This window comes from Plasmodium gonderi (assembly GCF_002157705.1).
Source record: "Plasmodium gonderi DNA, contig: Chr09, whole genome shotgun sequence".
NCBI lineage: Eukaryota > Apicomplexa > Aconoidasida > Haemosporida > Plasmodiidae > Plasmodium > Plasmodium gonderi.
In genome coordinates this window covers 1,328,805-1,353,744 of record NW_021628934.1, presented here as the reverse complement: position 1 = coordinate 1,353,744, position 24,940 = coordinate 1,328,805, and the positions used below count along the sequence as shown (strand labels likewise).

Below are 24,940 nucleotides of genomic sequence, written 5' to 3'. Positions count from 1 at the left end.
TCAAATTAGCCACGCGACACTTTGTTAAAATTCCCCTAAAACTGAATTCTTTTTGTGGAAAAATGGGAAAAAAAAGAGAAAGATAAAGAGAAAAAAAAAAAAAAAAAAAAAAAAAGTTTACTCTATTCCGAAAGGAAAATCAACACATTTCCAACATCGTGTCTTCAGATGAGTTAAAAAAAAAAAAAAATGGGGAGAGTGTATTGTTGAAAGGAAATTATTATCATTATGAGTACCTACGTGCATACGTGCATAAATGCATATATATGTATATACATATTTACGAGCACTCGCCTATACACACCATTTTTATAGATTCTTCTCAAAGAGTTGAAAACTACTCTGCTTATTTTCCGTTTGTTCTTATATTTTAATTTTTTTTTTTTTTTTTTTTTTCTTCGCATGTAGTGTAAATTATTCATCACGTAAAATTCAGAGAGAAGAGAGAGAGGATATATTTTGTTTTCACTTCTTATGTGCTTGTGCATGTGTGTGGGAATATGTATATATTTTTATATTTATTGGATCGAAATTTTTTTTTTTTTTTTTCTTTTTTTGCGCGAAATTAATCGCTCTTCCAATCTGCTTTTTCATTGAAGCAAACAAAAACAATGCCTTGAAGAATGCTAAAATTTTCAGTGGGAATAATATGTTATTATATTCTGTACTGTTTATATTACGTTTATCAAAATGTAAGAACACCTGTGTATGATTACACAAAAGGTGGGGAAAAGGGCACAAAAGGACAGGAAAATGTGAATTTAGATCAGAAATATATATTTAAACCTTTTAAAAACTTTTTAAAAAAAAATGATAAAATAGATTACCATTTATACATGTCATGTGAAGAAAATATAGACTTAAACCAATACGAGAATGAAAAAGAAAAATACCTCAAAAAAAATAAAAATTTTATTAACGTTCATAAATTTACCAACATTTCCTATGATTGGAATTACAACCACGTTAATGAACAGAATAAATGGTGGAGTTTCTTTACGAAAAATAAGTACCCATCTGTCAATTTAACTATTCCAAGAAGGTTAATCAAAATGAACAAAAACATTTATCTACACATAATAACATATGTGAATGACGAATTGTATAGACATGGATCTCTCACAAGTTTAATAACCAAGAGAAGGCGGATGAAGAGCAAATCTACCCATAATGAAAAATACGTATGGGAACATGTTTTTGGTGAAGAAGAATATGATAACGATTATGATGAGGAGAGAAGTGAAGATGGAGGAGAAGATGTCGATGAAGATGGGGGTCAAGATGGCGGAGAAGATAGCGATGAAGATGGTGATGAAAATGACGAAGTCGATAGCTACGAAAAAGAGGAAGATGAAGAAGATGCAGCAGATGAAGAAAACAGGACAAATAAGGAAAATGAGGAAGGCCATAACAAGTCAAGCAAACGAAATGAAAACGAGGATGAGGAGGAGGAGGAGGAAGAAGAAGAAGAAACAGAGGTAGACGAAGAGAAGAATAACAAAATAACTGAAGGGACCCAAGAGGGAAGGAAAAAAGCACATAAAAAAAAAGTTAAAGTGAAAAAAATAAAACGTAAGAATTATTACATTCCCAAAAAATTAAAGTTTGGTCCAATTGTAGAATATAACGATATAAATATAAATAAAATTGGATTTTTCTCTAACATATTTTTGGACAAATCAAGGAGTGAGTATTTACTTCCAACCTATTTTAATAATCATCTAACACCTGAAGATGAATACGAATTACTTTTAAACGGAATGGAGGAAGAGAATGGAAATGAGTGGTATGAAAGAAAAAAAAAAAAAAAAAAATTCCATCAAAATACTTCCAAGAGTATAAATATGAACAATAGCAAATATGAAAACGAAAATGAAATCGAAATCGAATATTCCCCAATCAGTTATCCTCATTTTAATCTGTTCAATATAATAATATTTAACATAAATTATGTGAAGGACAAATATAAAATTACTTCATACGATTTAGATAGTGTAGTAATACATCTTTGTGGTAATATTTACACGTGTCTTATTATATGTATTCTTTGTCTCATCCATTTGATAATAGATTTAATAGCTCTACTGTTTGATATAACAAGTTGGAATAAGCTCAATAATTTATATTCCTTTTCAACTAATGCTATTCATTTAAAATTTTTATTTAATTTATTCATATTTTTATATTTAAAAAATAAAAACAAGTGTAAAATTATCATGATCTTTTGTGCCGCCAAAATCGCCATATGTCTATGGAAGTTACTTGATCATTACGACGTGGAAATTTTGGAAGATTATCCATATGTACATATTACATGTAATAGCACAAACGATGAGACTATCAATGATTGTAATAACAATGAAGACAAGGGTAACAAAGCAAGTGGAAATAAGAAATATTCAATTGTCGAAGATATTGAAAGAAATTTTAAACTGAAAATTGTGAATGTAATGATCGGTACAGTTATAGCCATTTGTATTTACAATTTCATGTTTATTCAATATGATTCCCTTTTTTCTTTCATTATTCACACAGTTGGAATTTGTTCATACATTTTTAATTTTCTTTTTATGTGCCCACAGATTGTCAGAAATTATTGCACGAAAACTGTACAACACACTCCCGTATTTTTCTTTTTCTTCCTTTTCTTATATGCACTTATGGATGACTTATTTGTCCTCATTCTCCGCATGCCTGATGTGCACAAGTGGAATGCTTTCGGAGATGATATAATTTTTCTTATTTTTTTGGTGCAATATTGTTTGTATAAAAAGGTGGATTTCAAGGTAATCCCAGCAGACAAGGCTGTTACATCACACCAGGGTTCGAAATCATCTCGTGAGTCCAAAAAGAAGAAGTGAAATCAAGAAATAGAAATGAATATATATAAGAGGATTTCTCATTTTATATATATATATAATACACTAGAAGAACAAAGTTTACATACCACAAGGGAAAAAAAAAAAAAAAAAAAAAAAATCTCCATGGAGTTATAAACCTTTGTGCACATATTTCCACATTTACACATGAAGCCTTTTACTCATATTTTTACGCATATTTTTACTTACATTTTTAGTAACAAATATGTTTCTATAGAAGCATTTTATATACTCATTCGTTTTTTTTTTTTTTTTTTTTCTTGAACTTCATTTCCCGTCCCTTTTTTTCTTTTGTTTTGTTGATTTGGAAATTTTTTAGATAATTCTCTGTGAAACTTATCAAAAACATTATTTCCCTTCCATTTTTATCTTTTGTGTTTGTTTTGGCATTTTCCATAAGTCAGACCCTTTTTTTTTTTTTTTTTTTTTTTTTTGTCTTCACTTTGTGTGTTGCCATTTGTTACAACCCTTGATAAGCACTGCCCGCAAGGGGTATATGTTTTATATGTTACGTATGTATGTATGTATGTATGTATATATATATATATATATATATATACACAATAAATGAATACATTCATATTTTGTCATTACGTATATATATGCGTCTGCTTTATTTGTCCCATGTGAAGAAATTGTTTTTAAGATCACTTTTGAAATTTAAAAAAAAAAAAAAAATAAAATAAATTTTGAATTTCAGTACATATTTTTTATTGCGTTTATTTTGGCACCCTTTGGGGAACCTTTTTTATAAGGAGCTGTACCAATCAATGCAGTTCGATAGTGGATATTAATTTCATGAAGATGTGTGATATAAAAAAATGACATGTTTATGATTTAGATAGAGAATAGGGCACTCATAAGGATATATATAATTAGAAAATACCTACATAAGTCATAAAATCGTTTATGAAATGTTAGTGATCTGAATTCGAGTGATATTCGAAGGATACACACAAAAAAAAAAAAAAAAAACAAAAAAAAAAAAGTGGTTGGAATACTGTAAATGTGGGAAATGAAAAGTGGGTGATAAGCTTGGCTTTGTGGTGAAGTGTGGAAAATAAAAAGTGGGTGCTAATCTTGGCATGATAAATATGACTCGTATTGAGCCAAGTGTTACGGGACACCATAGAGAAGATTTAAATATCTAGTCCAGTTTTGTTGGTACTCCCATTTCTTATGTGCTTTTTTCATGAAAAACGGGTACGTATAAAATCTCCGTCAAATTGCACAATTAAGAAAGAGTACACTTTTATTGACTAACTAAATGTGTTATAGGTACATGTAAGCATAGAACATTGCATGTTCATAATATAGTAACTATAGCATATATATATATACCTCTATACACTGACGTGTGCTTATTTTATTTTATTTTAATGTTTTTTCTTTTTTTTTCTTTTTTTTTCTTTTTTTTTCTTTTTTTTTCTTTTTTTTTCTTTTTTTTTCTTTTTTTTTCTTTTTTTTTCTTTTTTTTTTTTTTTTTAAATCAGGTACAAAATAGGATTTTTTTACATTTACACTTGTAAACACGCGTGCCAACAGGAATAAGCAAATGAGGACGAGGGGATGAAATATTTACCAAGTTTCCTAACGCAAGTAAAATTCCTCTTTCCGCTAAAAATAAAAAATAACATGTACGTAAAAAATAAAAGAAATAGGGCGAAAATTTCCTGTACAAATGGCTGCGTTGTTATGACATTTAATTAATTTTTTGTATTCACCTTTTTTATTCACCTTTTTTATTAATCTGTTTTGTTTTACTTTTTGTTTTATTGGCCCTTTTTAATTCCCATCCAAATCACCCGTTCAACCCTCGTCTTAGAATTTCATGATATATAGATAAAGAAAAAGAGGAAGGAAAAAGGAAAGAAATATGAATGATAACTGCTTATACGTTTATAACTTAACGAAAAACGTAAGCTCAGATCACTTGAAAGAAATATTTATGCACTTTGGGAATTTAAAGGAAATAAATTTTGTGTTAAATGATGAAAAACTAAGTGGAAACAACAACGAAGGGAATTTCATATGCGCCAAAATAAAATTTGAAAATGAAATGGACGCAAAAATCGCAAGGGAATATATGAATGGTGGACAGATAGATGGAAAAACAGTTTCGATAAAATATGAACATGTGATGAGGCACAAAGAAAAGCACAAAAATGAAAAACATAATACAAAAAGAGAGAATAAAGAAAGGATTGATGAAAAAAGAAAGTATTTAAGAGATGGTACAAAATACAGCTCTTCCCCTTCACGCTCATCCAAATATTCCTTCAGGAAGTCGATCAGTTCTCAAGTCAGGCGTAAAAAAAAGGGTAGTAGGAAAAAATAAGCAAATTTATTAAGCAAATAAATCATCTACGTGATAATTATCATATGTAATACATATGTCCTCTCTATGTGCACATTTATATGAAGTCTAGATTGAGACATTTCCCCATGGAACAACTCCTACCCACTTTGACCGCTTGGTAATGTATGCCACCAACCTATTTGCAAAACTGAAAAGAAGGAGAAAACAAAATGCGTAAGAAAAAAAAAAAAAAAAAAAAAAAAAAAAAAAGACAAGACAAGGCAAAGAAAAACAAAGCAACGATTTATGTGTGATGCAAGTCGAGGGAAGGTGTACAAATGTGTGGGAATGTTTAAAAAAACAGACGAAGGGAAATATCGTAAAAATGTTAAGGGTGTAGGGAAAGAACATTTAAGGCAATAATTTTTTTTTTTTTTTTAATACACAGATTTTTGTGTATATAAAAAAAAAAAAAAAAAAATCCTTTTACTTGGAACTGAAGTTGTTCACCTGAACCTGATGTGTGTCATCTGAGAAATAAAATTTTTTTTTTTTTTTTTTTTGGATAAAATGGAGAAATCCGGTTTCAGCGATGGATGCACATGGCACAGATAGCCAAAAGTAACTAAGCACAAAAAAAAAAAAAAATAAATAAATAAATAAATAAATAGAGTAAATATATACACACGCATGTACTTATATGTATGTCCCGTTCAGCAAAAGAACATATGCCTTCCCGTTTTGGTGTTGTTCACATAGTTTCTCCGAAAGAAAAGGATATATTAAAAATGCTTTTTTATTTTATTTTATTTTTTTTTTTTTCTTGTTATTTTTATTTTATAAGAATATCAACCGTATAAGGTGTGTTTTCGACGCGGTATTCATTTATTATCCTTTTTTCACGTTTTATCATGTCCCTAAGAACTTTTAAAATTTGTAACTGAAAAGAAAAACAGTTGAAAAAAATATGTACAAATGTAACATTCTCTATGTGTCGCTCGTTAATATTTCAGGAAAGACGTATCAATCCTAATGTGTATGTAGTTCAAAATTATGTCATACAAATTGCAAACAGTGTAAACATGCTACACTTCACATGCTCCAATTTTGGCCCCTATTTGCTTATAACCAATGCACAACTTGGAATATGTAGGGAAAAAATCTTACCTGAAATGTGCACGACTGCTGGTATTTTTCCAAATTCATTAGCGATAGACATATGAAATGATTCATTTTTTTCAAATCGTACAGGGATAGCGAACTAAGAACCAAATTTGAATTTCTTACAAAATGAGACATGTACAAAAGGGAAAACTGCAGCATGCCAAGATAGTTATTTTCTGTACGGTAAGGTAAATTTTTAAAAACAATTTTGAATGCACATATTAAAGTGTTCACAATTAAATCATGATATTTTTCAAACATTTTTCGGTTTTGAAATTCAAAGTGGTACAAAAATTTTATAAATTCTGTTAATAATTCAAAACTTGTGGTTGTTTTCACATTTCTAGTACTAGCTAAATTTGACATGCATGTGTAAAAGGTGATAAGGCTATCACTGCTATAGTTATCATCACCATGATTTAATAAATGAGATACAAATTTGAATGTCTTGATCATATGTATAATGTCATGAGGAGTCAACAAATTGTAGCGTTCTTTTTTCACATATGTTGTCATATTTTTTATAAGAACTACTTTTTCCATTTTAATTTTTCTCAAGAGTGTATTTATCTCACTTGTACCCTGTGTTAATGGATTTCCATGGAATGAAATAAAATTTCCATTTAGTATAAATTGTTCATAATTTGTTAAAAATTGAATGGTGAGATATGCATTAAATGGCGTATAAAGGTAGTATGGGAATTTTCTACCAAATTGAACATTTGTTAGAAATTTGGTTAAATTTATATAATGACATAGAAATGATAAGCAATAATTATATTTTACATAATTAATAAAGTAATCATAATTTGTCGTAACTTTGTGTCCTTTTTGATGGTTCATATTGCTGTCGTGAAATGAAAATCTCTCATTCAATTTGTGAAACAGATCAGGAAAATGAAAATTTGAAAATAATGGAAAACAAATTGTCTTGTTATTTTTTAAATATTTTGTAAGCATATATAAACAATTGAGCACATAAAACGTTTTATACTTATCAAAGTGTTGATTCATCAACTTGTACAGTATATGTATTCTATCAAAGTTGTGAATTCTGTAATTTTTATCTCTACATTCGATATGGTTGTGGTGTCCTTTTTCTTCAAGTTCTCTCACTGCCAGACTACCATTTTTCGATTCTTTTCTCTCATAATATCTTACATTTATATTTTTCTGAAGTGAACACATGGTATCTTCTGATGAGTGCTTGTTCCATTTGTCTGATTTATCCGTTGAATCCATTTTACTCATTTTCATCTCTAATTTATGGTAATTAAATTTGCTTATAATAATGTATGGAATTAACTGAATGATCATACTACGTTTTATATTTTTCATAATAAAATTATTTGTTATGAAATAAGAATTGTGATTAAAATGTAAAAAAGACAAGTAATAAAAGCACATGGTATATAGTTCTATCTTTTCCTTTTTAATCAAATTTGATGATTCATTTAAAACATTTCGTAAAAGAATATTGTGCAAGTGATTAAAAAAAAGGCATTTTTTTGTATTACATAGGGTGGGGAAAATATCTGAATTTTTGTTTTCAAAAATTAATTTAATTATCATTTTTAATTCTTTTATATTTATTCTTTTCTCATTATACATTAAAAAATTTTCAAAGAGGGAACAAATATCACGATCTAATACTGTATTTTTATATGTTTTTGAAAAACCCTTTAGGAGTGTACAAAAATCCAGTATGTTCATTTTAACCCCATTATTATCATTCCTTTGAGTATAAAAAAACAAACTCTCCTTCAGTGCATTTATATATGATTCAGACAACACACAAAGGTTGTCACATCTGGGTAGTATGCCATCCTCTACATCTTTCTGCTTCTCTTCTCTCCTGTTTACTTTGTTGGAATGGCAAATTTGATATTCTTCTTTTCCAATTTTTTCTCTTTTTACCATATGCGCATCACTTCCAGTTGGGGAGGTTCCCTTGAAGAGATCTGCGAGGCAACCATAAAATTGTAGCACCATGCCAATCTCTTGAAGGTTAAAGTAAGTTCTCGTTTTTGTGTGCAAATCTGGATTAAATTCTCCTAGTGGGATATCACTTGTGTGTTCTTTTTGATCGTTCATAACTGCTTCGTCTGTTGCTTTGATTTGTTCAGCTGCTACCTCTGCCTGTTCATGTTCCTTAGAGTAACTTCCTCTCATCCATTTTTGGATAGCGTCTCTTTCTCCACACATATGGTTCAATTTTGATGGCTGCTTCGAATTTGTGGGTTGCTTCAAATTTGATGAGTGCTTCGCATGGAGGATCGTTCCTATGATAACTTCTTTAAAGGGACGATTCATGTTTGTAAGGGTTGCGTAGAGAATCCGTTCTGATATTTCATTTAATTTAAGCATTTTTTGTAAATTAAATAAGAGCAGGGCTATTATTTTTCCGTCGAATTTTCCTTCGTAATTAATTCTGCTCAGAAGCGTTTCATACAATTGAACCCTCTGATTCTTTGTTAAGTTCATTTTATGGAAAAAGGCATTTCTGTTCATATTAGTTAAGGTATTAATAATTAAAACAATTTCACCGTTTCTTATCTGTTCTGAATTAATATAAATCCGTAGAAGTGCGTGCACATTTTCTTCGTTTAATATGTTTACTTCCTTCTGTTCTTCATTTGTGTTATAAAAAGAGGGCAAATCCGTTGCGTAGGAAGTTTTGTCAAATTTTGTTCTTTTTTCTTCATTTGAGTGGGATGTCTCTCTCTCAGTGTCTGGTGCAGAAACGAGATAGCCGCTTAGAAGACCTTCATTCTGAATAGTCATAAGAGAAACTACCAAATTGTAAAGGTCATACGAATTGCAAGTTGTATTTATTTTTTTACTTATAAGAATGGATAAGAGAAATATTAAGGTAATATTTGTTATCCTTTCTCTAAGAATAAACTTGGCAATTAAGCATATTCCATGCAGGTCCAAATGTTCATTATTTTTTAATTTTTTTATGAGAGAATTTTCAACAACATAAATAAAAGTTTTATCTCTTTTTATATTCAAATTTATCAAATAATTCACACACACACATAATCTAATCAAAGAAAATTTTTCAATATTATGCTTAATACGAGAGCATATAAAATGTGTAACCTTGTCATTTCGATATTTATTTTTGCTACAAAATTGAAGTATTTGCATTATTTCTTGTGGAATGAATTCCTTTTTGTTAGTCATCCAATTTTGTAAAAAATTTATTACGTCTTGCTTATGTACAATTTGGTAAATTTTGGTTGCTTTTTTTTGTTCATCCAACAATTCACATTTTTTTTCTTTTCCTCCTGAATTGTAGAAATGGCATGATTTGCACATAAAAGGATAAGGCACAAATTTTTTATCTAATTTCTTCAATAACTGTCTCATTAAATTGGAGTGATATGCAAGTGCCGTTGAAACGGTTGTGTTCGTTACCTCTTCTCCTATACTTTTGCTTCTTTGTTGCTTTTTAAAAGCAGCACTAAACGAATGAGGGTGTGTAAAATGTGCTTCGTTTTACATATTTTATTTATTTTAATTATTCATTTATTTATCTCTAATTCATTTTTGTGATCTCAGAACAGCCCATTTAGTGGGTGGGTGGTTGTGCTTTGGATGTAACATTTCGTAAATGTCATCCTAGTGTGTCTATGGGTCCGGCCACTTATGCAGTTGCATTTATTTTGAAAAAAATGTTTCAATTTTATGTGCATTTGACTACAATGTTGACAGTCATGTTTTTCTACATTCCTTACATATTCATACATGCATATGCACATATATGCACATATATGTACATATATACATATATACATACATACATATATACATACATATATACATACATATATACATACATATATACATACATACATATATACATATATACATACATACATATATACATATATACATACATATATATCGCGTACGCTCCACTCCCTATTGAATTCAGATCATTTAGAGGAAGAAATGGGAATTTTTTTTTTTTTTTTCCTCTTTTTCAATATAGTAACCCGATTTGAAGAAAATGTTCGTTCATGAGAGAAAAAAGCAAAGATAGAGATGAGTTCAACCTTGGATGTTGCTTCTACAATGGAAGCATCTCCTTCATTTTGAGTTTATAAATTCCAAGTTTAGGTTGTAAATAGGAGAGTTTTTTTTTTTTTTCTTTTTTTTTCAAAACGTGGAAGTAGATGGGAACATATATACGTGCATGTGTAATGGGTGGAAATATGAAACGAAAAAAAAAAAAAAAAAAAAAAAAAAAATTTTTTTTTCCCTGCTCCACTAGCCCCGCATTTATGTTTTAGCTACCTTTCTGTTTTGTCAATTTTGGCTAGTTCTTGTCAGTTTTTGTCAACTTGGTCAATTTTTTTAATCAGTGTTTCCGAGTAACCAGGAGTGTAATAATTGATTATATCTTCTGGGAAAGATTTATTGATTGTGTTTATTTCCATTTCGATTTTCTTTGCCTCGTCGGAATTTTTTATTTCCTACATCAAAGAAAAAACAAAAAATGAAAAGGAAGTAGCAGATGAAGAGGAAACAGATGAAGGGGAAACAGATGAAGGGGAAACAGATGAAGGGGATGCAGAAGACGACGCAGTAGAACCAGCTAACGGTGATGGTTACACACACAAAGATATGGAATAATTGATTTTGTGCAAGTCAAGTACTGGGGATAGGGGAAAACATAAAGTATAACAGCACGGGTAGCATTAGAAAAAATGATAAAAAAAAAAGTATTTCCTAGAGCAGAAATTATATATATATATATATATATATGTATTTTCCCCTTAGTCGGTATATAGTTCACTTTACGCTCTGACAATCTTAAGAATTTCTTGGTAATGTTTTCCTCACTGATACATGTGTTGCTCTGTTAGTGAGATATCTTGACATGTGGGAGTATGTGTTTTTTTTTTTTTTTTTTTTTTTTTTTGCGCATATCTGTAAGCCTTACTTGTAGATACTTCAAGCACCCAGACTTGATGAAGGATTTTTTGTATGTAGGATTTTTAGGAAGTATTTTAGAGAATTGATAGATGCAATACTTGGCTAGTTTGATTGATGATTTTATAAAGACGGGTTCTAGAGCTTCCAAATCAGTGACCTTTTGAATCATGATTTTTAAGGAAAATTTAATTTTTTTTTTTAAATCATCGGAAGAATCATTGGAATTATACAAGTTAACTAAAATTATTAAAATATTTTCATCTGAAATTTTTTTAACATGTTCAGATGAATGTTTTCCAATATTTCCAAGAGTCCACACAGAAGCACATTTAATATAGTCTTCTGTTTCTTCGATTAAGCACTTTTTTAAAATAGGAATAGTATTAGATAAAATAATATTTAAACTTAATGATTCTGAAAATGAAGCAATAAAACCAAGACATAGAATGGCGGGGCATTTAATATTATCCTTTGATGCTTGTTCAATACACTCACACAAAAAAGGTAAAGTTCCTGCACGAGTAATAATTTTACATATATCTTCATTATGTTTACTCATTTCTTTCAATAAATTGGAACAGTTTTTTTTTACAATATCATCATTATCTTTTAATAAATATATAATTTTTGGAAAAACATCATTTTCGATAATTAATTCTGTTAATTCTTCTTTATGTTTAGCAATTTGGGATAGACAATTACATGAACTTCTTTTTATATGAATATCATTATGATCTAAGTATTTTATTAGATGTGGTAATGCATTATTATCCACAACCTCTTTCGCTATTTCATTAGTTTGTTTACTAAGTTCTGTTAATATATTTAATGTACTTTTTATAAGATTTGTATCTTTTTCTTGTAAGCACAAAATAACCAATGGGATGATTCCTTTATCTACTAATTTTTTTGAAAGATCTATATCATTTTTGATGATTGCACATAATGCATTTATGCATGCTTCTTTTAATCTTACATCATATTCATCCAATGAATCCATTAAATAATCAATACAATTTTCTCCTTCTGCTACTAAATTAGCTAGCTTTGCATTATGGCTAGCTAGACATTTCAAAGTATTAGCACAATTTTTCCTATAATTTTTATTTTCATGTTTTAAACAATATATTAAATGTGGTAATACATCATTCTGCAAAATAGTTAAAGCCACTTCTTCAGAATGTGTAGCCATTTTTGCTAATATTTGAGTTGCATTCTGTTGAACTATGGGAATCTTGTCCAAGATCAGCGGACGAATCAAAATTATGATATCTGTGTTTATTATTACTTCCATGTTGTGAGACTTTAAGCACATGTCATAAATGTTCTGCGTGAAATGTGTCCGAGCCCTGCTGTAGTCCTCGAATATCTGTTGTATGGCCTTGCTCATTTTTTCTTTTGCCCGGAGTGGAAAGAAGTAAACAGGAGAGACAGTGTTTTGGGTTGCTTATTTTTGGCTTCTTATTTTTGGCTTCTTATTTTTGGCTTCTTATTTTGGGCTTCTTATTTTTGACTTCTTATTTTTGACTGTGTGCGAGGTTGGGGGTGGAATAGGATGAGCCCAAACTTATCTCGTACGCATGAACGTGATGAAAATAAGGACATAAATCTGATTCCACATTTGAGCACAGTAGACACTACTTTTTTGAAGTGACATTCTATCTATTCGTGCATTTCTGAACAGGATTGCCAATCCACAGGGGCCTGCAAAAGGGAAGGAGTGAAAGGGAAACCCGAGCTGGAATGAGAAATAGAAGCCGACTCTGCGTATGCATATGCATATCCATATGCGTAAGATGTTCTCATTTTCTCACGCACATACTCAGACTAGGTATTAAGGGTCTCCTTTCTCATTTCAAAATCGGTTAATAATAAGCAAATGGGCAGTAGAGGGGAGGGGAAAAAAAAAAAAAAAAAAAAAAAAAAAAAAAAATACACACGCACACATATATACATATATACATACATACATACACACAGTTAAACAAACATGAGGAAATTGTACACAACGAATTTTCTCTTTTTTTAAACCTGAAAAAAGAGAAAAAATGAGGAAGGCCCTTTTCCCAGACACCTCCCGTCTATGTCGTACCCGTATCAATTATATATTCAAAAGAAAAGGAATTAAAAAATGAGAAAAAAAAAAAAAAAAATATATTTTCACGTATGACATTTTTTATCGGACGCAATTGCTTTATTTTTTGTTTTTGCACACGAAACAATTGTCTACTTTTTATCCTTTGCATAAAAAAATAATGAAGAGAGAAGAAGAAAAAAAAGAAGAAATATAATAATAACAATTACTGTTATTATCCTAATTGCAGCCATCATAATAACCACAAATAATTCTTGTAGATAGGATTACAATAATTTGCAAAAATTTATCTAATGCTAGAATATGTTCCCCGAGAACTCCTTCCTCCTTTGTCGTCATACGCATCATTTTGATAAATACATTTCTCTTTCCTGTTTATGCAAATCATGAATAAACAAAATTACATTTTTTACAAACATTTGAAAAAGTATTTTATGAGAACACACACATATCCAATCCTCGGTATTGATGAGGAGGTTCTAGTGCCTACAAAAACAAATCATATTGAACATCCCTTTTTCGATGCATATACAAAATAAATGTCTAATCCTTTTGCAAAGAGACTTAAAACTAATTTTTGATATTTAACATTACATAGTATAGAAAAAGGGAACTCAAGTTTTCCTAAAGTGAAAGGATATTGCCATTTGTCCATACCCATCTCTGTATGTGTTTCATCCCTTTTTTTTCTTTCTTTTTTTTTTTTTTTTTTTTTCTTCTTCTCCTATACTGCCCATTTGCTTATGCATTTGATTGTTCTAAACGGGATAGTGAATGATTATTTTCACCAACAAGATGGCAGAACATTTTTTGAGACATTTGTTTTAGGGTTCCTTTGGTGAAGTTAATTTGGTGAAGTCCCTTTGGTGAAATTCTTTTGATGAAGTTCCTTTGTCATTGTTGCTATCCTTTTGTTATTCTGTTATTTCGTTATTTTTTATTGCCCTTTTCAGTGTTTTTTTTTTTTTTTTTTTTTTTTCTTCCATTTTCAAGTGGTATGCCAAGTCCGTAGGCAAACCTGGACACTAGTCCCAAGTATGGCCAATTTTTATGCACATGATATAAAATGTGGGATGCAGTAGATGCAGAATTTTGATTCATTTACACATATGACACATCACATGGTGTAAACCTTTGTTTTTTCTTTTTAATTCATTTTTCGTCTTTTGCAAGACTGTGCAATGTGACTAAAAAAGAGAAAACAAACAAACCAAAAAAAAAAAAAAAAAAAAAAAATAATAAAATAAAGATTAAGGCTCTTTCCAAATATCCAGAAAACTTCTCTTCTTTAACATTCAACTTTGGTCCATTTTGTTCAACTTTGCTGCATTTTTTTTTTTTGCATATTCTTGTATTTGATTAAAATGGACTGGGGATCGAAATAAAAAGGCGAAATATTTCACTTCACACTTCATGTGTATGACAAGCACGTAAAAAAAAAAAAAAGGAAAAAAAGAAAGAGAAAAGAAAAAAAGAAAGAGAAAAGAAAAAAAGAAAGAGAAAAGAAAAAAAGAAAGAGAAAAGAAAAAAGAAAAGAAAAAAACACATAGATGGAAACCAGTAAATTACACAAAAAAGCAAAGAGATGTAAGTACACTGAGAAATCAGAACTCAAGACCAGGAAAGAAAGGTCTAACTAGAATAGCAATGCAAAATAGGGATGAATATCAGCATCAGAAACTGAGCTCAATCTTTTGAAATAAACTTATTCTTGAAAAGCAACATTGGAAATGCCAACGAAGCAAGCTTTTTATCTATGTACCCTTTTTTTTTTTTTTTTTTTTTTTTTTTTTTTTTTTTTTTTTTTTAATACACACGAGGGAGGAAAATAAAGGAAAAGGTAAAAGGAAATAAAAACACGTTAAAAAAAAGTATAAAAAAATTAAAAAAGTATAAAAAAGATAAAAAAGGTATGAAAAAGTTAAAAAAAGTATAAAAAAGTTAACGTATAAAAAAATTTTTTAAAATAAAACTTGAAAATGAATGTCCTTGCCATTATGAACCTACAGAAGAAGCATACATATGTATATATATATATGTGCTCGTGTGTGTGTGTGCTTGTGCAGTTAAGCATCTCTCATTGAGAGCATTCCACACATCAGTGCATCGCTACTACACCTCTTCGAACTAACCTGATGTAGCTCATATATACATCCTGCTCCAGACATACGCATCCGAATTTTCTTAGTTCACAAGCAGAAATAGGGAAAGGTGAGGTATACACATCATTGTATATTTCACCATTTTTACAGTTGTAAATTGTACATTTATGGAAAATCAAATTTTCAGTTAACTTCTTTGATGCGTTAAAGAGGAAAAGTACATAAAAAAACTAGTTGTGTAATTTTCCACACAGGAAGACTTGGTGATATAAGAAAGAGAGTAGAATTGCGGGTGGGAGAAAGGAGAGAGAAAGACACACACACACACACGAATATTGTAAAAAAAAAAAAAAGTTTTTGATAAGTGGAGTGACAACTATTTTTATAATCTCATTGGTGTTGTGACGGACGAAAGGATCTCCATATGTGTTCACCAAAATTATTCACGTGAGAACATCGTGGGAAAGCAGCATACAAGTTGGCGAAGATGGTGAAGATGGGTAAAATGCAGAAGATACAGATGAAGAAGAAGGTGAATGATTCAAATTCCAGAAATGACCTTGATGAAGAAGAAAATTTTGAAAGCAGCTTAGAATCTGATAAAGATGAAAACGAAGGGTCAAACAATTTGGTAACAAATTCAGCAAAGGTGGATGATCAAGACTTCAACAATTTTTTAAATGAAGAATATTTAGAGGGTTCAGACGAATCCTCATTTAATTTTTCAAGCACGAAACCTATTAATTTGGATTTTGGAAAAGAGGGAAAAAAGAAATATACTGTTTTGAAAGGCCTCGTACATAGTGACGATGCGAAGAGAGGTGTGATGAGAGCTGTTAAGGAAGGTGTTATGGAAGGTGAAAACATGGGAAAATGTGCTACACTAGTAAGTGGCATCAAGTATCCTCAGCCCAACCTAGAAAAAAGTGTTGCCTTAGATTCTGGCACTCATAACAATGATACGTGTCCATTTCAGAAGCAGTTGGATATGAACAAACAGAATCGATTCGAAGGTAGAGAAGCAAACGGACGTAGCGAGGTAGAAGAAGGAAGCTCGTCGGAGACAGATGATAAGACAGAGAAAGAAGCTAGTGGAAGAGACGTGGCAGGAGACGTGTCAGTTGAAGTAACCTCCAGTAGAGACATAGTTCCCCTGAGAATAAGTCAACTGGAAAGAGAGAATAATGGAAAAATAGAGGAACTTGAATTTCCAAACGAATATCTAAACAGCAGCAGCTTGGCATCTAGCATGGTGTATAGAGAGAGTGAATTATGTTTCATAAAATATCTAATCGTTTGTAACTTTAAGAGCTATGAGAATGAAAATGTTATAGGTCCATTTTCCAAATTCACAGCAATTATAGGACCTAATGGATCAGGGAAATCGAATATTATGGATTGCATTTGTTTTGTCTTAGGAATTCATAATAAACATTTGAGAGTAAAAAATATGAAGCATTTAATACACCATAAGGAAAATGAGAAGATGGAAATGTTGAACAAAAGGAAATGTTATGTAAAACTTGTGTTAGAATGTAACAAACAAAATATCGAAATTAAGAGGACTCTAAATTATAGAGGAGTAAGTAATTACTACATTAATGAAAGATTAGTGGAACATAAAGAATATGTAAATTTTTTAAAAAAAAATCGAATCGAAACTAAGACAAAAACATGCTTAATATTTCAAGGAGATATTGAAGATGTAATTAATAAGAAACCGACAGAATTGTCAAGACTGTTTGAGTATATAAGTGGTTCAGATGAATATGAACAAGTGTATGAAGATATGAAAGAGAAGCTGAAAGAAAAACAAATGAATTGTAAGAATTATTTAAATGAAAAAAAGAAATTGGAACAAGAAATTAAAATTCATAAAATGCAGATAAATGACAATATAGAACAAAACCTACTGAAAGAAGAGTACGAAAATGATGTAAAATTATTTTACCTATTTCGTCTTTATCATTATTATAAAAAAAAAGAAAAATTAAAAGATGATTTACTCACGTTTAAGGATGAAAAAATTGAATTCGAACAAGAAATTTTAACTAAAAATAAAAAAATTGCAAATGATTTGGAAAAAAATAAATTAGTAAAAAAAAAAAATCTTCTCAAATTACAAGATCAGATAAAAGATTATAGAGTAGAAATGAATCAACTCAAAATTAGTCTCAATGAAATAAATGAAAAAAAAAAATTCTGTGAAGAATCTCTAAACAAAATATTAGCAAATCAGAAACTGAAGAAAAACATGCAAATCCATTGTACCAAATTTGTTGACAATTTAAATGAACAGATTAAAGATCAAAATAAAAAACTTAGCACTGAATATGTTAATAAATTAAATATCATTTTGAAGTTTGTCGATAAGTATGATCTTGTCAAAGCATACCTTAAGGATAGACACAAAAGTGTGTATGATGGTCTGATGAAAGCAGAAAAAAAATTGAAAACCATGAAAATTCTGGATAGTAACAATAATAATAGCGACACAAAAATTAATCAGAAAAACGAACAAGAAGCAATGTTTGAAATTTGCAATGCACTGCAAGTTATTGAAAATTTAACCGAATACAAAAAATGTAAAGAAAAATATCTATATCAGTGTGCAAACAGTAATATTAACATTAATAACTACACAACTTTATCAAATTCGTTGAAAAAAGATATTAAAGAATTACAGGAAGAATGTGACAATCTTAGCAGAAAAAAACAGAAAGAAGTACTCGATTATGAGTCTGAAAAAATGACCTTGGATGAATTGACAGATCGAATAAACAAACTAAATAATGTAATTGCAGAGGATAAAATGAAAGTAGAAAAATATAAAAATGATTTGAAATCATACAATTTTACCATCACAAAAAAGGAAAAACACATCGAACAGTTGGATGAGCAAATAAATGTACTAAATATACATAAAAATGAATTAATATATTTTGAAAAAAAAAAAGAAATTATTCGAAATTTAAAAAATATGTTTGGAGATGATGAAATATATGATGAGATTAGTAACCTCTACGAAGTAAACAATCAGATATATTACACAGCTGTCAACAATGTTATTCATAAGTATAATAATTTTCTTGTAGTAAAAAATATAGAGACTTGTGTGAAGTGCATCAAGTACCTCAAAGATAACAAACATCACAAGATGGATTTCATCCCTCTAGAGAATTTTGTGAATAATATGAAACTGAAAAAATGGAAAAACAAAGACAGAGAAGGTGAAGAAGCAGCATATGTAGAGGGGCAGCAGAAGAAGATGTATAACACAGGAAGCAGAGATGAACAACATGAGAAGAACAACTCGGACAATTTGACGAACAATGAGTTTATGGAAGAATATGGATATCATCATCACATGATAGGAAAGGTGATGAATTTATTTAAAAAAAAAAATATCGTGCTAGCAAATAATTGTCTTGTGTGTGATGAACAGTTTAAAGTGATCTTTGATTACCTCATAGGTAAGAACACTCTGATTGTTGATTGTATAAAAGATGCAGAAGATATAAGGAAGAAATTTCCAAACCTGAATGCAAATATAGTAACACTGAATGGTCATATAATTTCCAAGAGTAACAATTTAATTGTTGACATTTCTTCTAAATATGGAGATAATGAAAAGTACAACATGGGAAGGTTAAACATAAGTCTGTATAATAAAATATTATCTGAAAAGGAAGAATGTCGAAATGATATAAATGATTGCAATAAGAAGATAATCGAAACGAATGAACATGTTAATAAAATAAATTATGAACATGAATTAAATAAAAAAAAAATAGCTAGCTTATCAATTAAAAAGAACATTTTTGAAAAAGAAGTAGAAGGGAAATTAGCCATAATTGAAAATTATGAAGAAAGAATAAATAAAATAAAAAAGTTACATATAAAAAAAAAAATAGATACACTAGAAAATTATGAATCTGAATTAATGAAAGAAAGAAATGGATTAGCATCTTTTCAAAAGGAATCATTTAAAATTCTAAATGAAAGATTCAAAATTGAAAACATCTATGAATCTGTAGAACGAAGTACTAAAGAAATGGAAAAAGTAGATGAACATATTGATAGAATAAAAAATAATATAAAAAAATTAAATGATGATATTAATGAACTGTTGGACAAACAAAATGAAATAAACCTTTTTCAAAAAAATGAAAAATCAGAAAATCAGGAAGAGAATGTCAAAATGGATCTGTACAACTTGAACGAAGAGGAAAAAAAACAAGTTGAAAAAATAAACCAAATTCAAAACTCAATTCAAGAACTAGAAAATGAGCAAGGTACATATCACAAGAACTTAGCTACCATTAACCAGGAATTAAATGAACTTCGAGAAAATATTAACACCAATTTTGAAAAGTATGAAAACATTCAAAGCAAAATAGACAACTGTCGAAAGAAGATACGAATCTATGCCACTCTTGTCAAGGATTTAATAAGTGAATGTGATATGAATGGTGTAAACATTTTCGTCACCACCAATGTGATTGGCGATGGAGAATGTGACATGCACAGGCAAGACAATCGAGGTGGACGAAACTGTCGAAGTGGGCGAAGCAGACGAGGAAGAAAAACAGACAAACAATCCGGAAGGAAGAGCAAGCTCTTGCAGTGCAGCGATGACGAGGACACACATGGAAGTAGCGACAGAAGCAGCAGTGATAGAAGCAGTAGTGACAAAGGCAGTAGTGACAGAGGCAGTAGCGATGCAGAGGTGGAGTTGACAATGTCAAACATCTCATTTGATTCAGTTCCAGAAGAATTGAAACAAATGGAAGGGGATAAGGAAATCAATAATGAGAAGGAAAAAATGGAAAAAGAAATTGAAAGAAAAAGAAAATTATTAAAACTGAGAAATGTAAATAATAGCGCAGAAAAGGAATATGAAACATTAGTTGATAAGTTAAGAGTAGTTGATAGTTCGTTATCAAATGAAAGAAAAGAGTGTAATTTGTTCGAACGGAATTTTCGAATATTACAAAAGAAGAGATCCTATAAATTTTTGCATTGTTTTAATTACATAAAAAATGTAATCGACAATGTATATAATAACTTAACATATAGTGTAAAACATCATGTAGGTGGTCAGGCATTTTTAGACTTATTTAATCATAACGAATTTAACAAAGATGATGAACCATTTTACTGTGGAATAAGATATAACAATATGCCACCAATGAAAAGGTTCTTTGATATAAGTGAGTTAAGTGGTGGAGAAAAAAGTATAAGTGCATTAGCCTTAATTTTCTCAATCCAAAAATATATAAGTAACTCTTTTATTATTCTGGATGAAGTGGATGCTAATATGGATCCTATCAAAATGAATTCTCTTGCTCGCTACCTGAATTCTATTAATAGCCAAGTCATTGTCATTTCTCTTAAAGAAAAGTTTTTTAGTAAGAGTCAAACTCTCATCGGTGTTTACAAGAACAAGCATAAGAAGTGCTCCAGGACTATCACTCTTGACATCAGCAAGTATCGTCAGGATGGTGAAATCAAACGGTGAAGTTAAATGGTGTGGTGTAGGGTGTAGCGTGCATGGTGCAAATGGCTAGCCGAACATAGATCGGATGTCCGGTGTGCGCTACCCTTTTTGTGAGAAATCCATTCCATAAGGTGTTGAACCCAGTACTAACAGCTGATATTGTTTTTCTCCACAAGTTTTTTTTTTTTTTTTTTTTTTTCCGTGTCTCTTTTCCCTCATGTTGAAAATGTTGTCTACACAAACATAACACCCAAATATACACAACTTAAAAGTGCTTAAAATTTTGTAAGTCTAAATTTTGATTGTTGAAAAATAATAGGACGTGGTTTTCTATCGTTATGCTTCGGTTAACATATTTTACAAGGTAAACATTTTGTAGGCCTTGATCCAGCAGGTAGAGGATTCTGCAGAGGGAAAGGGGTGGAGGGGAGTAGTGGTGTAGAATATGTATTGTGCAGAAAGGAGATGTAGCATACATCCATACATATATATCCATTTATGCATACATCGAGATGACGTAACATATGTTTGTTTTTTTTTTTCACATTTATCAAACTTTCCCTATCTCATGTGTGTTAAAAAAGAGATCATTTTTTTTTTTGATGCATGGAAATTCGCAAAAAAAAAAAATTACCTGACAAGGTCAACCAATATTTTAACTTTCTTTCCAAGGGATTTTTTAATTGGGCTATCACAGGATGCATAACTGCAGAGGGAAAGGGAGAGGAGAGAGAGGAGTGGTGGTGGTGGTGGGTGATTACAACAAGGGTAATATATCATCTCTCAAGTTACATGCACTTAACCGGATTGCCAAATTAGACTCTTTTAGCCCACGTATTTTGAACAGGGATAAATTGGACACTAACCCAGACATATGACTGACAACATACTGAAGGTACCTCTTGTCGATGTTTAAATTCTTTAAACGGTTGAAACCTAAAATTTTTTGTACCTTACATCTTCATTTGGAAAGTGAAGAAGTGGTAAAAAAAAAAAAAAAAAAGAAAAAAAAAAAAAAATATAGAGACTAAAATTTGGAACTCAAAAACTTGATTTGAGAATATTTTTGTGTTTCCTTTTTTTTTTTTTTTTTTTTTTTTTTTTTTTTTTTTTTCATATACTTGTGATGACAACATGGAGCGAAAATAAAGCAATTCTCCATATTCTTATTCTTGGTATTATTTATGAACATCCTAAAGAGTTACGAAAATGTTTTAATAATAATGGGTTGGTTACACTTTCAAGTAAGCACAATGCAATGAGATGAGATTGGATGGGGTAGTATGCGTGTCAGTGTTGAAGCAAGATGGATATATGAATAACTACTACACACTCACTTCCTCTCCAAGTATATATATATATATATATATATATCTACCCGCTGTTTAACTCTCTTTCTCTGTGCCAATTTGTATTGACTCGAGAGGTGCAGGTAAAATGGAACAGGGAGATGATGCTTCTTATTTTCTCTAACATACTGAAGTGCTAGGTCTGTGCCGTTTCCACACAAATGTTTCGTTAAAAAGGTCACTTTTTTGCAGTTAAAGTTTTTTAGAAAATCATTCATGCTGTCGTAAAACCTGTAAAAGAAAAAGGGAATCGAGCATGTGCTTATCGTTTAGGGTTTATGTGTTTCATTCGTTACAAAGGCGTAATGAGTGGAGGGAAATGCATACAGCATGGCCATATATAATGTGCTCACATGGGTGTATGTAATGTGCCCATGCTGTATGCATTTCCCTCCACTCTTATTTCCTATTCCTATTCATATTCCTATTCCTATTCCCATTCTTTTTCTTTCTCTTTCTCTTCCTCTTCTCTAACTTTAATAGGTTGTTATTTCCCTGGGTCAAGAAGGAGATCAATTTGTTTACATGCACGTCGAAGTAGGTGCCCAGAATGGCTAGATTGTTTTGCAAGTACGTTTCCATTATTCTGACAATTCCTTGCTTCGAAATCTCCTCTAGTTGGTTTTTCTGGAACTGCAACTGCTTCTCCATGTGCTCTGAGCAATCCTCTTGGTTGGTAACAGCACATCCTTCCTCATCTCTGAAAGTGTTCTGCACCTCATCAGTTTTCACCTCATCAGTTGCATCCTGACGAGAATTCTTATGCCCTTCGGGACGCACCTTCTTTCGATAGACATCCATGTAGTAGTAAAACTGAATGATATCAGGAATTAGGGTGGACGAGGGTTTTTCTGTTACAAATCCATTTTTTGAGAAATGCATAAATTTGAAAAAATGAAAGTGGGCAATATCTGCCTTTATTCTTATTATATTTTCATTTTTTTCTTGTGACATTTGCATAAAAAAATTTTTTTTTTCTTTTTTATTCCTTAATGCTTCTCTTTCTAAGATTACTATTTTGCACCTTTCTTTTTGTGCATGACTTTGAGCTCTTTTCATATCAAGACAATTTGTTTGATGAAATTCTCTCTTCTCTATTTTACAACTTCGCACTAATTCTGTGATTTCTGTTTTTGCTTTTTCATCAAGGTTATAACTCCTTCGTCCGTTTCCCCCTTGTGTACGTTGCAAAAATTTTTTCAATATTTCGACAAAATCGTTCATAATAAACTTGACCCATCGTGTCGTATTACCTTTTCCCGCTCCTAACTCAATAAATAAATTGTCTTTCATAGAAAATTCTCCTTGTTCTCCTTTTCTGCAATTAAAGATGTGTTCAAAATATTTAACAAAGTTGTCGTTAAAATGCAGTAGGAAAAACATAATATTTACATTTTGTATATCATGTTTATTGAGATTTTCCAGAAAGAAAAATATAGACTTTTCGCCTGAACTGTTCAGATTTTTTTTAAAATGAAAATTTTTATTTTTTAATCTTTTTATAATGTTCATTTTACAGCATAAGTATATAGTTGTATAAATTACGATGCTTAAAATTTCATCTTTGACCAAAAATTCCTTCTCAATATATTCACCTTCTTGGATGTTTTCCACCGTTCTGTTGTTATTCTCTTCCACGCCCATGTGCATCTCCACTTCATCTTCCTCTTCTATTCTTCTTATAGGAAATATTTCCGTATCTATAAAGTTTAGGATCTCCCTGCAAATTCTGTATTTGTGAATTTCGCGAATGCTTTGAAGAGTCAAAATGGGTAGCGGGCATTTCTGAGTTGAGTTGTTTTCCCGATTCTCAACCTCATCTGCATTCTCATTCTCATTCTCTCCTGTTGGAAATGCAGAATCTATGTTCGAGGTTAACTTGTCCACATATTTACTGCATAAGTTATTCTTTGCATTTTCACAATAGCGACTTGTCCTTAAGTTATGTATCCACTTTTTTACAATGTCTATATGACAATTTAAGAAATTATTAACTTCATCTAAATTTATATTTCTTTCTGCATTTTCCTCATAAGGTGGTGTAACCTTTGTCTGCAATTTTTTCACAAAATTGTCGTCGTTCAATTTGATCAATAAATTCTTCATTCCATTTTTCAAATATTGTTTTAGAACTACTTCATATTTGAGTGTTTCAAATTGTTCATATGTTGTTAACCTTATTTTGTTTTTTAATATATCAATTAATATTTCATTAAAATTTTTATAGTACCTGTGTAGTTCATCTTTTATATTATCCTTCTCTATTAGGTAGCTACTCGTGTTATTTATGTATGGGAAGCAAAATGGGTTGTAATGCAAATATAAGAATTTTAAAAATAGGGGACATTTTTTCAAATGTTTAATTATGGCCTTTTTGTTCTTAACATTGTCAAATGAAATCAATTTATTTTCTAGTGGACATGCGTCTTGCATTTTCCCCCTCGGAATTATAATCTAAACATAAATCTTTTGCTCCACTATATTAATCTATGTTAGTAAAAGCGTGTAGTGTTAAACTGTGCACACTTCTTTTTCCTTGATTCCTCCTCCTCCCCTCAAAAAACCTCTATATTACTCTCGTGTGACAAAGACCAGTATTCCTTGA

At 30.3% G+C, this 24,940-nt stretch overlaps 6 protein-coding genes across 6 annotated transcripts; 3 read left to right on the top strand and 3 right to left on the bottom strand.

The window, feature by feature from the left end:
• Nucleotides 1–623: 623 nt before the first annotated feature.
• Nucleotides 624–2,861, top strand: PGO_092780 (hypothetical protein, conserved; the record flags this gene model as incomplete). Its single annotated transcript, XM_028687866.1, has 1 exon — nucleotides 624–2,861. The coding sequence occupies one exon, from the start codon at nucleotides 624–626 to the stop codon at nucleotides 2,859–2,861; it is 2,238 nt and encodes a 745-aa protein (XP_028543667.1).
• Nucleotides 2,862–4,755: 1,894 nt separating this feature from the next.
• Nucleotides 4,756–5,217, top strand: PGO_092770 (RNA-binding protein; the record flags this gene model as incomplete). Its single annotated transcript, XM_028687865.1, has 1 exon — nucleotides 4,756–5,217. The coding sequence occupies one exon, from the start codon at nucleotides 4,756–4,758 to the stop codon at nucleotides 5,215–5,217; it is 462 nt and encodes a 153-aa protein (XP_028543666.1).
• Nucleotides 5,218–6,010: 793 nt separating this feature from the next.
• PGO_092760 (hypothetical protein, conserved) lies at nucleotides 6,011–9,717 on the bottom strand (the record flags this gene model as incomplete). The annotated part of the gene is made up of 2 exons (XM_028687864.1): nucleotides 6,011–6,118; nucleotides 6,346–9,717. 2 exons carry the CDS (start codon nucleotides 9,715–9,717, stop codon nucleotides 6,011–6,013), a joined length of 3,480 nt encoding a protein of 1,159 aa, XP_028543665.1.
• Nucleotides 9,718–10,679: 962 nt separating this feature from the next.
• PGO_092750 (PF16 protein) lies at nucleotides 10,680–12,679 on the bottom strand (the record flags this gene model as incomplete). Its single annotated transcript, XM_028687863.1, has 2 exons — nucleotides 10,680–10,826; nucleotides 11,297–12,679. 2 exons carry the CDS (start codon nucleotides 12,677–12,679, stop codon nucleotides 10,680–10,682), a joined length of 1,530 nt encoding a protein of 509 aa, XP_028543664.1.
• Nucleotides 12,680–15,973: 3,294 nt separating this feature from the next.
• Nucleotides 15,974–21,007, top strand: PGO_092740 (structural maintenance of chromosome protein; the record flags this gene model as incomplete). The annotated part of the gene is made up of 1 exon (XM_028687862.1): nucleotides 15,974–21,007. The coding sequence occupies one exon, from the start codon at nucleotides 15,974–15,976 to the stop codon at nucleotides 21,005–21,007; it is 5,034 nt and encodes a 1,677-aa protein (XP_028543663.1).
• Nucleotides 21,008–21,251: 244 nt separating this feature from the next.
• Nucleotides 21,252–24,768, bottom strand: PGO_092730 (hypothetical protein, conserved; the record flags this gene model as incomplete). The annotated part of the gene is made up of 6 exons (XM_028687861.1): nucleotides 21,252–21,390; nucleotides 21,621–21,692; nucleotides 21,853–21,945; nucleotides 22,108–22,179; nucleotides 22,465–22,566; nucleotides 22,811–24,768. 6 exons carry the CDS (start codon nucleotides 24,766–24,768, stop codon nucleotides 21,252–21,254), a joined length of 2,436 nt encoding a protein of 811 aa, XP_028543662.1.
• Nucleotides 24,769–24,940: the final 172 nt, after the last annotated feature.